Source organism: Macaca thibetana, chromosome 4 (assembly GCF_024542745.1).
Source record: "Macaca thibetana thibetana isolate TM-01 chromosome 4, ASM2454274v1, whole genome shotgun sequence".
Lineage (NCBI taxonomy): Eukaryota > Metazoa > Chordata > Mammalia > Primates > Cercopithecidae > Macaca > Macaca thibetana.
Window position 1 is genome coordinate 36,876,372 of NC_065581.1, and position 13,043 is coordinate 36,889,414.

Here is a 13,043-nt window from a genome sequence, read left to right on the forward strand (position 1 = left end):
CTCCTTTTCAGGTTCAGACTGTAAAATTGAAGTTGCTTTTAAAAAGTCTGATATTTGGAGTCAGGCATGGTGGTGCACTCGGGAGGCTGAGGCAGAAGAATCGCTTATACCTGGGAGGCAGAGGTTGCAGTGGGCTGAGATTGTGCCATGTACTCCAGCCTGGGCAACAAGAGCGAAACTGTGTCTCAAAAAAAAAAAAAAAAAAAAAAAGCCTGATATTTGGATGAGTGGAGTAACATCCTAATTAGAAGATCTTTTTCATGATAATGTTTTGAGTATTAACATATCTTACTTCTAGAGCTTCGTGTTTAAGTTGGCAGGTTAGAACAGTGTGCTAGTGAGGCCACAGTCTTGCTTCATATCCAGATACTCTCAAATATGGCTGGGCGTATTACAAATGAATTATAATATTTCTTATTTGTCTTGTCAATACCTAACTCTGTAGAAACGAATGGCCTGGGTTTTAAGGAAAATGAATGGGAGGTGGGGGATGGAGGTGCTGTATGTGGATGAATTCATGATCAGAAAACTTTTCAAAGACCTTGGGTTATTGAGTATTAAGTAGCTCTTTGCTTTATCCCTGTGTAAAGATAGACTTTTTTTTTTCATTTTTAAATTGTCTGATTTAAATACCCGATCCATTAAGACTTTGTGAGAATAATACCAAGAATATACTGAGAATATTTTGAGGCTATAAATATGTCAGTTTTGAAGGCTATACAGTTAAGATGGAAATTTTTCATGGAATACATTTTTTAAAAACAATATTATGGTAACAACCATGGACATGTGACCTTTTTTTCCTGTTGGATTAATTCATTAGACCATTAGTACATACGTAACGCAGGTACCCTAAATCTTTTTGCCTTCTGGTAAACTACTGACTACATATGATTAAATTCTAAAGAGATGAAGATTTTTAATGGTAAAATGGGTTAATATGAGAATTGATGTTAACAAGTAGAAAACAAAAGCATAATTTGGGTAGAAAATTAGTTGGAGTTACTAAGGATGTGACGTGATGTTATGAAACTGAGGTAGCTGGTTTTGAATTAGTTCCTATTAAAATGATTGAGACCTGGCTGGCCATGGTGGCTCACTGCTGTAATCCCAGCACTTTGGGATGCTAAAATGGGAGGATCCCTTGAGGCCAAAAGTTCCAGACCAGCCTGGGCAATCTAGTGAGACACATCTGTACAAAAAAAGAAAAATTAGCTAGGCATGGTGGTGGCATGTGCTTATAGTCCCAGCTACTTGGGAAGCTGAGACAGGAGGATTACTTGAGCTGCCATGAACTGTGGTGGTGTCACTGTACTTTAGCTTGCATGTCAAGAGTGAGATCCTGACTCTTTTTTTTTTTTTTTTTTTTTTTTTTTGAGACGGAGTCTCGCTCTGTCGCCCGGGCTGGAGTGCAGTGACACAATCTCAGCTCACTGCAACCTCCGCCTCCCAGGTTTAAGCAATTCTCCTGCCTCAGCTTCCCGAGTAGCTGGGATTACAGGCGTCCACCACCATGCCTGGCTAATGTTTGTATTTTTAGTAGAGATAGGGTTTCACCATGTAGGCCGGACTGGTCTTGAACTCCTGACTTCAGGTGATTCACCCGCCTTAGCCTCCCAAAGTGCTGGGATTACAGGCATGAGCCACTGCTCCTGGCCTAGACCCTGACTCTTAAAAAAAAAAAAAGAAAAGAAGATTAAGACCTGATGGGTACTCTACTGAGTTTAATATTTATTTACTGTTTAATTTTTATATTTTCTTACAGGTGATTGGTCTGTTGGACGTTTTTACACCTGCAAGGTCTCTGGAGGAATTCAATGATGTGTGAGTAAATCTTTTGCATTTGCCTTCCTGGTCTACAGAATGAAGACTAATAGCCCATTTCTATTCCTGAACCATTTAGCAACATACAGACTTCAAAAAATTCTTTATTCCTATCATGCAACTCTTTCTGGGTGTAGGGGTGGATACCAGAAGATATATGTTATGGGTGGGGTGTGTTAGTATTTGCATCATTTCAGGCACATTGTACCCCACTGAAGGGTCAGTCTTGAATTCTTACAAAAGTTCGATGGAGAAAGGAGTAGAGAGTTTTGACTATGGATTTTTTCTTTTCAAAGTGTTTATCCCAGGTTTGGTTTTTTTTTTTGTTGTTGTTGTTGTTGTTTTAAAAGACACGGGGTCTTGTGATATTGCCCAGGCTGAACTCAGGCTCCTGGGCTGTAATGTTCCTCCTACCTCAGCCTCCTGAGTAGCTGGGACTGCAGGCACATGCTACCATGCCTGGCCGTTCCCAACTTTTTAAAGTGCTCTTCAAGAAATGTAATGGAGCCCCAGTCATATAAACTCCCTCCACTTTTATCGCCCATGCATGTGGGTGGTGATACTAGAACTACATACTGATCCTTGAAGTATTAGATTGCTACACTGGGATAAGGGGCAGACATGTTGAGAAAGGCTTCTCCCAGCTTTGTAACCACCTCTGTTATTTTAACCTGGGATCCCCCTAGAAAGCAGAGCCTGGGATTCTCAGGAACTGGTAGTAGGGGCTAGGGAAAATGAAACAGGGAAGGAGAGAAAGCTTCTATGAGGATATGTTGATTTGGTCACCACTATGGACAACTGGGCTGAAAACTGCTAAGATCTAAGAAGCTGTACATAATGCGTCTCAGATAGGGATCATGAATCCACTGGCTCCTGACCCCATTGGCAGGGGTTGCCACATGTGTCATTAGTGCCTTCACATGCCCAGGTTGCACATTGGTGAGCATAAGACAGATTCCAGCAACTGTTCCCATGTATGTGTGAGCTCTCTACTATAATAGCTTTTCTAGTATCTGAGTTGACACAGCTCTCCCTGCCCCCAGTTCACAGATACACTATACCATAAAAGAGAAGAAAACCTTAAATGCAGTTATACTTTTGGTCCCATTGAAATTTTGGCATTCCTAAATGGAAACGGTTACGTTATGAAAGCCAAAACAGAATTGAAGATCATTACTTCTCTTCCTTAACCTCCATTCCCCCATTGACTCCGGTGCTGAACCTAACCAGTTTCTCTTCACCCTTATCCTGGTTTCAGTTTCTCCCATTCTTATCCTGGACTGATCACAAACACCATTTACTCCTTTCCCACAGAACACACAGGGGATTTGTTTGAACTTGTATGTTCTGTCTAAGGAAAGGGAGAAAGAAATAAAGAAGATGAAATGGAAAGGGAAGGAGGAAAGGTGACAAAAACATTTCTCCACCATTTGAATTTAGTTGGAACAGTGTATGGCTGAGAGTAGAAGTTGAGAGAGGAGAATTTGGTCTACCTACAAGATCTCCTTGGCCACATTAACTTTGACCCTGCTAATGAAAGTTTAAGAAACAAAGGAAAAAAATAGCCAATAACTAAGAAAAATTGTTCTTCTTGCAGCCTTGCTTGGTACAAGAATATGGAGGCTTCCAGAGATTACTGGATGTTACCCAAGGGCATGTATATTACAGTTTGTTGAGCCCTACTGTATGCTGTAGTTGGAAAAGGGAATGTTGCAGAATGATGGTTTTTTAAAAAATAGTTTCCCTAAATGTGGAAGAAATGCTGAAGTAATGTGTTAGTGAATTACTTTGGAAAACATTTGAGTTAGATCTGAGCTGTTAGATCCCAAAATTTTAGGTCTACTAAGGATGGATTTATATAACAAAGGAAATGATTATTTGCTGACTTGTGCAAAGTGCAAAATGCTGTACTTTGGCCTAACTGGACAGTCTGGAACTGTATTGAGAACCTATTTTTCCTGTGTGAAAAGACCTTAATTAAGGCCAGTGTCTTCTTAAAAGGTTAAATGTTACTGATAGTTTTGCCTTTGTTTGGATCCTTTATCCATGTAAGGACCCAGCAACTACAAGTCTACCTTTGAGCTAAAGTTTCATTCATTCATTCATTCAACCATTCATTCATTTATTAATTCATTCAACAAATACTATGGCTGATGAGCAGGAATCTGTTTTTTCTACTTTAGCTGGATTCTGTTCTTTATAAACAATAACTGAGTTTACCTCTTGGAAGCAAATCTCATTACTACTTGTTGAATACTTACTGAGTGCAGAACACGGAGCAGAGTGTTGGCACAGGCTCAGAATAATCAGAAACAGTCGCCCTTCCTTTTGATGAAAGTGTCTGGTTGCGGGAAACAAATTCAAAGCAGTGTTGTATCCAAGCTACCAATTGGCTGTATGACCTTGGACAAGTCACTTTACCACTATAGGCCCAGTCATTTCCCTGTAAAATGATGAGAATTGAGGTCGTTGACTTCTGAGGTGTTTCAAATTACAGAAAGTCTCTGAAAATAGAATGAACTTGTTTGCCCTTAGAAAAATATTCCATTGTTTACTTTTTCTGTGACATTCATATCACGGAAAAAATCACTGTAGTTCAGGACAATAGTTATTTCAGTGTTTTCTTTTTTTTTGAGACAGGGTCTTGCCCTGTTGTCACCCGGGTTGGAGTGCAGTGGCGAGATCTCAACTTACTGCCACCTCTGCCTCCCAGACTCATGCAATCCTCCCATCTCAGTCCCCCAAGTAGCTGGGCCTACAGGCGTGGGCCACCACGTCCAGCTAATTTTTGTATTTTTGGTAGAGATGGGGTTTCGCTATGTTGCCTAGGCTTGTCTTGAACTCCTGAGCTCAGGTGATCTCCCTCTTAGGCCACTCAAAGTGCTGGGATTCCAGACATGAGCCACCACTCCCGGCAGTTTCAGTATTTTCTAAAGTTATTTAGGGTCACACAAAGAACATAAATGAGGTTCAGTGTTACACAATTGGGAGTGGTGGGGTCTGTGGCAAAATACATCTGCACCTCCTAAAAGTATTCAAATTCACATTCAAACAAAACAAGTAAACAAAAACCTACACTTCCAGCCAAGCCAGACATAATTTAGGCTAGAGTGGTTCTACAAGCCGCCTGTTTAGAGCAGGCTATAATTTGAACACAAATTTTTAAATGGTAATTAGCAAAATCTCTAATTACTTTCAGATTTACAGTTGATTTTTTTCTTTTCTTTTCTTTTTTTTTTTTTTTTTGAGACAGTCTCTCTCTGTCACCCAGGCTGGAGTGCAGTGGCACGATCTTAACTCGCTGCAACCTCTGCCTCCTAGGTTCAAGTGATTCTCCTACCTCAGCCTCACAAGTAGCTGGGATTACAGGTGCACACCACCACGCCTGGCTAATTTTTGTATTTTTAGTAGAGATGGGATTTCACCGTATTGGCCAGACTGGTCATGAACTCTTGACCTCAAGTGATCTGCCCACCTCAGCCTCCCAAAATGCTGGGATTATAGGTGTGAGCCACCACACCTGGCCTACAGTTGACTTTTAATCATGTGGTACGTGTATTTGTGCCTTTATGTTTCGGTTAGCACTTTTAATTTATATACAGCCATGCATCAGTTAATGACTGGGATGTGTTCTGAGGAATATGTCATTAGGTGATTTTGTCATTGTGCAGATATCACGGAGTGTACTTCCACAAACCTAGATAGTATAATCTGCACACCTAGTCTATATGGTATATCTTGTTGCTCCTATGCTACAAACCTGCACAGCATGTTACTGTACTGGATACTATAGGTAACTGTAACATGGTGCTATGTATTTATGTATCTAAACATAACTAAGCATAGAAAACATACAGTAAAAATAGGGTACTATAGGCCAGACTTAGTGGCTCACTCCTGTAATCCCAGCACTTTGGGAAGCCAAGGTGGGCACATCACTTGAGCCCAAGAGCTGGAGACCAGCCTGAGCAACATAGGGAAACCCCTTCTCTACAAAAAAATTTAAAAAATTAACTGAGCATGGTGGTGCATGCCTGTAGTCCAGCTACTGGGGAGTCTGAGGTGGGAGGATCACTTGAGCCCAGAGGCGGCGGTTTTATTGAACTGTGATTGCGCCACTGCATTCCAGCCTGGGTGACAGAGTAATATACGTGGTCCACTGTTGACTGAAACATTGTTTTGTGGTACATGACTACTTCAGATTTTTGCTATGTTTTAAATTCTTACAAATGAAGACTATACCTTTGAGAAAGGAATAATAGGTAGTGCCTTTTGAACATTAGGAACAATATACAGTTACTGAATCTAACAGATGGAGATTATTTTTGGAAAATGTAGTGTTAAAAGATGGATATACTGAGTTGCTCTTGACCGCCATAGGATGTGGTTGTACAGATGGCAACATTTTGTAAAGATACAGCATATCTAGATCTCTTAAATGATTGGAAATCATTTGGGCCTCTCTGTTGGCTTTTTGATAGTAATGTTTGGCAAGAGACTGCATGCATATATATTCCTGTGTATGCAGCAAATATTACCAGTAGAAATGCAAAAATCTTAAATAGCCAATATTTGAACCTAACACCAGAGCAAGCTGTAATTTAGTATTATTACAGTATTGCCTTTTCTCTGTGTGTGTGTATGTGTGTGTGTGTTTTCCTTTTGTAGTTGGGTCTACAGGCTCACACCACTAGACTCAGCTTATTTTTATTTTTTTGTAAACCTGAGGCCTTGTTGTGTTGCCTTGGTTGTTCTTGAACTCCTTGACTCAACCAGTACTCCCACTTTGGTCTCCCAAAATGCTGGGATTACAGATATAAGCCACCATGCCCCCGCCTTTTCTTAACTGTAGTGGTTCTTTGCACAAGCCTAGTAGGCAGTGAAGAATTTTTTGATTCCTCCTGGGAACTATTTCCTCAAATTTCATGGAAACTGAATTGTCATAAGTGGAAATTAGTCTTCTGATACTTTTCCCTTTATTTTACAAGTTCCCATCCCAGGTTTCTTGCACTGAATTCCTTATCTCTGCTTCATTCTTGAAGAGTGAAATTGAAGTGGGGTTTTGGATTCTACCGTGGTAGAGCAGAAGACCTACAACAAGGCTAATCAGCAGCCCTTGTTATAGTGAAAACCAATGAGGAGAGATCACTTCTTCCACCTACTGACAATGATTGCTCAACTAATACGTTTAGCTTTTTATTTCAATGTAAAAGTTGCTGAAAACACTGAATTGGTAAAGGAAATTTCTAGATTTACATTTTAACCTGATGATGTTCAATAAATATTTGAATACCTTATGCTAGGCACAGTAATAGTCTCTGAGGAATACAGCAATAAATAAGAGTTGAGGCTCTTAACGGGAGAGAAGAACAGTGTAAATGATCAAACAAAATACCATGTGGTAAGATCTAAAAGGTCCTATATGAGTTGGTCTCCTGTGTACTCTCTAATCTAACCTCACCTAGTCCTCTTTCCACTCTGTCTCCACCCCAGTCACTCTGGCCTCTTGTTCTTTGAGTACAGACAACCACATTTGCAATAAGACCTTTGCACCAGTTTCTGTTATTGCCCTGGAACTGTTTCCCCACATACCTACATGACTGTCTCCTTCAGGACTCTACCCAAGGGTCTTCTCATTAGAAGTTCTTCTTTTGTTACCACTCTAACTGAAATAGTATCCCTACTGGTCACTGTTTACCCCTTACCCTGCTTTGTTCTTAGCAAATTTTGTTAATGTCTGTCTTCTCCCTCCGTTTGTAAGTTCTGTTCGAGCATGGAGTTTGTTTTCGAGCATGGAGTTTGTTTTCGTCATTGCTGAATCATTAGCACTTAGAACAGTAACATGCACTCTATTGTTTGTTAAACAGGTGAACACAAGAACTGCCATTATAGGGCAGGTATAGAGTGCTAAAGGACTGCATAGTATGGCCACCTAACCCAGACATGGAGTGTCTTCAGGAAAGCCTCTGCAAAAAAGATGTATACATAGAGGGCTTAAGGGATGAAGGAGAGTTGGAAAGGTGGGGAAAGTGCAAGTTCATCCAGGGGCTAAGAGAGGGAGCTGAGGGCAGAAGAGGGGTGTGTGTGTGTGTGTGTGTGTGTGTGTGTGTGTGTGTGTGTGTGTATGTGTGTGTTTGGTGGGAATAGATGTGTATATGGCAAAAGATGAAGCTGGAATGGGGAGGGACTAGATCTTTGGGGCTTTGTAAGCTAAGCCTCATTAAGGTGGTTGCTTTAGAGAAGAGATCAAAGGGTACTGGGAACTGGAAATGGAATTGGAAAAAGGATGAAAGGTTTTATTTTTATGTGGGATGACATAGTTACAACTCTTTCCCCCTTCCTCCCCACACAAACACATTCCATAGTGTGTGATAAAAAGATATCATTTTACCAGAGGCAGTTTTCTTCTGGATCCTTAACACATTAGGAAATATTTTGGATGAGCATACTAGTTGAAAATCTGAAATGGATTTAAGACTTTTCTGGGAACTTAAATTTTTGTAATGATGCTTCTCATTGTGAATATGTGACTTGAATTTATTTTGGTTTGACTTCTTGCCAACATTACAACTATGTCCTTTCTTTAAAAACAGGGTCTTATGCTTGTGAGTGAAACTGACAAAACATGTGGGTGAGCAGTTCTGTAACACCAGCTTTCTTTTTTTCAGTAACATCTTGTAGGGTACAAAAGGCTTTCACATAATCTCATTTGACACAACAACCCTGTGAAATAGATGATATTATCTCTAATTTTCAGATGAGGGAACTGAGGTTGAGAGAGATGAACTTAATTGTATAATATCACATACAAAATTGCATCTCTCCCTGGTCTTTTGGCTCTAAACCTATTTCTCATCACATTTTTCTGATCTAAGGCTATGATTATTATTTGAAAGTCTGCTACCCCTTCTTATTGAGTAAATACTGTGTTAAGTTCTATGTAAGATGCCGAAACTAAGGGCCTGTCTCGTTTTCCAATTGCTATGATCTTATTAAAGAAATGAGGCATTTCTTATTAAGAAATGCTTACCTAAAATAACTGAAGGGGTGAGTCAAATCTGTAATGTCTAGACAACTTACAGGGTGCTGCATGAACTCAGAATATTAGAGAAGCTTAGTGGAGAAAAGCCTCTAAAGAGGGTAATAACTGTCCGAAGAAGCAAACAGGGAATAGGATGTGGAAGCTGAAATTTATTCCAGACAGAGAATGAAGGAAATATGTAAAGTATACAGAAAAGAGATTTGTATGGAATGGAGAGTATTAAATGAAAATAACTATTGATTCTTCTTTTGTACTTGGATGAAAATTGTGCATTAATGAATTCTGGGTGTGTGTGTGCGCATATGTGTATGTTTAGGGTTATTCCTAATTTAGCTAATAAACATGATCTTTTTGGAAATAATGCTGAAAGAAATACCTAGCCTGGTTGCTTGGACTTATAGGTTATTTCCTAATTTAGCTACTAAAATGGTATTTTTGGAAATAATGCTGAAAGAAATACCTAGCCTAGTTGCTTGAAACTAGGCTAAGTGCTCAAGTTAGTGAACACAGGAAGAGAAGTGGTCTGGGAAAAAGATTAATGAGTTAACTATTAACATTTGTGTTTACAATTTATTTTTTTTATCAGAGAGGTCTGCTGAAATGGAGATGGTGGGTGGTGAAACTCCTTGTAGGTGTTTTTACAAACTCACGTTAGAAATCTTAAATAAGTTACCTATCTCAAGAAAATATCATTCAGTTTTTGCTTGACATGATCAGTAAGATGCCACTTTTTTCTCAGATTAGCTAGTTTTAAAAGGTAAAGAAGCTTCAAGGCCTAGCTTAGAGTTTGAGTCCTTCAGCAATCTCTCTCTAATTCACTCCTTCCTAAGTCTGTGCTGGGACCCTCTCCTGTGTGTTCTCCAGCACTATATGTCCTTTTATTATGATTATATATTCATATATGCCTTCCTTTCATCTAAATGCTGTATCTGCCTTTCCCACTGCTGCATCTTGAGGGCCCAGAAATACATATTTGTTGATGGAGTGATAAAATGAATAAATGACTGCGCTGTCACTGTTTATAACTGGTTGAGGATTTGGTTGTCTGAAAGCATGCTCAGTGCTCTCTCCTTTGACTAGCTTTTTTGTTTTCTTCCTGTAATGTAGACTATATGTTAAAATATTGAGTCTAGTTTCATTGATGCAGGTAATGTAGAGGGCATCATTTAGTAATCTTTGCTTCAAGTGAGAATAATTTGTTGTGAAATAAGCCTACTAAGCTGCCTACTTGGCTGCTGAATGGTTCTTTTACCCCTAAATTAGAACAGTCTGGTCTGCTTAACAGATAAAACCTTTGGCACACATATTTCAATAAAATGAGCCCTTGTCTTGTCTTACTAGTAGTGCTGTATGAGTTGTCCTGAGTCATTCAGTGGTAATTGAGTGCCTACTATCTATCCGACACTGTTCTCGGTACTTTAGATACTACAGGGAACAAAAAATAACCCTGCCCTCCATGAACATTGTACAAGCAGATAACAATAAACAACAGTGAGCATATAAAAAAGGAAATTACATAGTCTGTTAGCAGACAATAATGCTATAACTAAAAAGAAAAGGTAGAACAGGAAAGGGGAATTAGGAGTACAAGGGCGGGGGGAAGATAGAATTTTAAATGGAGTAAGGATAGGCCTTATTGAGATGAATTTTGAGCAAAAATGTGAAGAAGCAGAGGAATTAGACCTGGGGATATCTAGGGAAAGAGCATTCCAGGCAGAAGAGGCAGTCAGTGCTAAGGTCCTGAGGCAGACTGCATGATATATTGGAACTGGAGCAAGGAGGCCAGTGTGGAGCTAAGAGCAAGGGAGAGAGATGTAGACTATGAAATAATGAGAGACATAATTGGGGGCAGTGTACTGGATTAGGTAGGGCTTTCTCTGCCATTGAAAGGAATTTTGTCTTTTACTCTCAGTAAAATAGGGAGCCTTTTGAGGAAAGGAATGCCCTGATCTGATTTTTATTTCTAAAGAATCACTCTTCCCCTGCGTTGAGAATAGACTGTAGTAAGTCCCAGGGATCACTAGGTGAGTTGCAGAAGGTTGTGCTTACAAATTGTCAATCTCTGTGATTGTTTTAAGCATGCTGTTTAAATATGGAATAAATTTTTTTTTTTTTTTGCCTTTTGATAATTTCTTTGAATAGGACTGATAGTGGTAAGAGATGCCAGTCTGTAGATACAGATATAGAAGAGTTTTTCCTACAAAGGTTCTTTCTCTTTTTTTATTTTTATTTTGTTTTTTTTTGAGACGGAGTCTCACTCTGTCGCTCAGGCTGGAGTGCCGTGGCGCGATCTCGGCTCACTGCAAGCTCACCTTCCGGGTTCACACCATTCTCCTGCCTCAGCCTCCCGAGTAGCTGGGACTACAGGTGCCTGCCACCACGCCCGTCTAATTTTTTTGTATTTTTAGTAGAGACGGGGTTTCACCATGTTAGCCAGGATGGTCTCGATCTCCTGACCTTGTGATCTGCCTGCCTTAGCCTCCCAAAGTGCTGGGATTACAGGCGTGAGCCACCACGCCCGCCCTCTACATAGGTTCTTTCTGATTATTCTGTGCTTTAAAAAGTGGAGGGTGGGGAGAAAGAGGGCAGGGACGGTGGTACTGGTCTTAACAATTGGATATTATCCAAGAAGTATAAATGAAGCTGTAGAATGGGGTGCTGTCTAGAGTACTGAAAAGCATTTATGACAGAGTTCTTCCTTCTTGCTGTCACAGTACATTTTACTCACAGGAGTCACTTTGAGAAATGTGATTTGTGATCTCTATACTTTGATTAAATTTAAAGAAGACCAACTTCACAAGGAAAGTGAAAAACAAGATTTGTATCAGTCCATGAAGTTCTGTTTTCAGCTTTTAGCCTAACAAAGGCCAACTTACTTAATTCCGTTGTAAAGATGTGAGAACTAGATAGCTTTCCAACCATACTCAAGTCTGACCTTCCTTAATTTACTTTAGGTGTTATATACATTGACAATATTAGGCATGTCTTTAAAATGTAATTGACTATGCTTTCCAGAAACAAATACTGTAGAAATTATGTGACTCTCCATTAATGCCTCCTTTGGAATGTACTTACTTAAAATGTGCTCATCTATATTCCTTGCCCCCCATCCTGTTCATTATTTTTAGAAGTTGGTGCGTCTTCCATAAACAGTCAGCAACTTTGTATGATGCTTGCTTTTGTCCTCTGTTGCAAGACTTATTTTGAAAATCTTTCTATATGGGAGTTAGAATGTAACAGTTGGTGGTCATGGATTGGTCTTTGGGCCTCCTGGAAACAAGTATAGTGATTATGTTAGTTCCTGCAAGACACTTCTGCCATAAATAATGCCTTTCATTTTATTTCATTGTAGCTTAGTAGTAATGCTTGGTAGTTATTACTATATAGAGTGATTAATCTTACAAACTTACATGTTTTGGCAGTCTCACCCTTTCTCTAAATTTTGGTGATAAAATGGATGTGGTCTCTGAGGGGGAAAGGGTTTGAGAGAAATTACATCGTGGTAAAATGTTCTAACTAAAAGCACACTGTCTCTCTCTCGGGCCATGCAGTCAGTGGTCCTCTGGCTGCCTAAGATTTCTTAAGTCACTGATAACCATTTAAACACAATAGTTGTACTTGAAGTTGCTATACTTTCATTAGTAATTTTGCCTAACCTTTGTGAACTAGCTCAGGCATATTAGTTAGGACTTTTAGGTTTTATTTAAAGATAAGTTATGTTTGTCCCTTCTCCATAAAATTATTTAGAAAAGTTGAAAGAATAACCCTCTTATTTTCCAATGTCAAAAAATATAATTATGTGCAAAGTAGTCTTATAATACTGAAATTGGATTCTGTCTTCCTCAGCTTATGCATCAATTTAGAGTTAAAGAATATAGTAACTGTGATTAGGACAGAATATTGCTATGTTCTTGCCAGCCTTCTTTATTAGTTAAGATTAGCTTTGATAGTAAATACAGTGTTTAGAATTATTAAGGACATTATTCAGACATACTGCTTCGCTAGTTATTGTGACATTTATAAGAGTTTTTAAAAAGGTCATTCCCTTGATGTAAATTTTGTATCAGCTGAAAGAATTGTTGGAAGATATGTGCTGTGATTAAGATCATGGTCTGTGGGGTCAGTTAGTTTTAGATTCAACTCCTGACATTACTACTCTTTTTGACCTTCAGTAGAT

General features: G+C 39.2%; 1 protein-coding gene across 4 annotated transcripts in view; it reads left to right on the top strand.

The window, feature by feature from the left end:
• MAPK14 (mitogen-activated protein kinase 14) overlaps positions 1-13,043 on the top strand; it is an 83,309-nt gene that overhangs the window by 29,142 nt on the left and 41,124 nt on the right. For all 4 annotated transcript variants that reach the window (XM_050787780.1, XM_050787781.1, XM_050787783.1 and 1 more), the window contains exon 3: positions 1,766-1,824. In XM_050787780.1, coding sequence (XP_050643737.1) covers positions 1,766-1,824 — 59 coding nt within the window. The remainder of the gene's footprint in view (positions 1-1,765; positions 1,825-13,043) is intronic.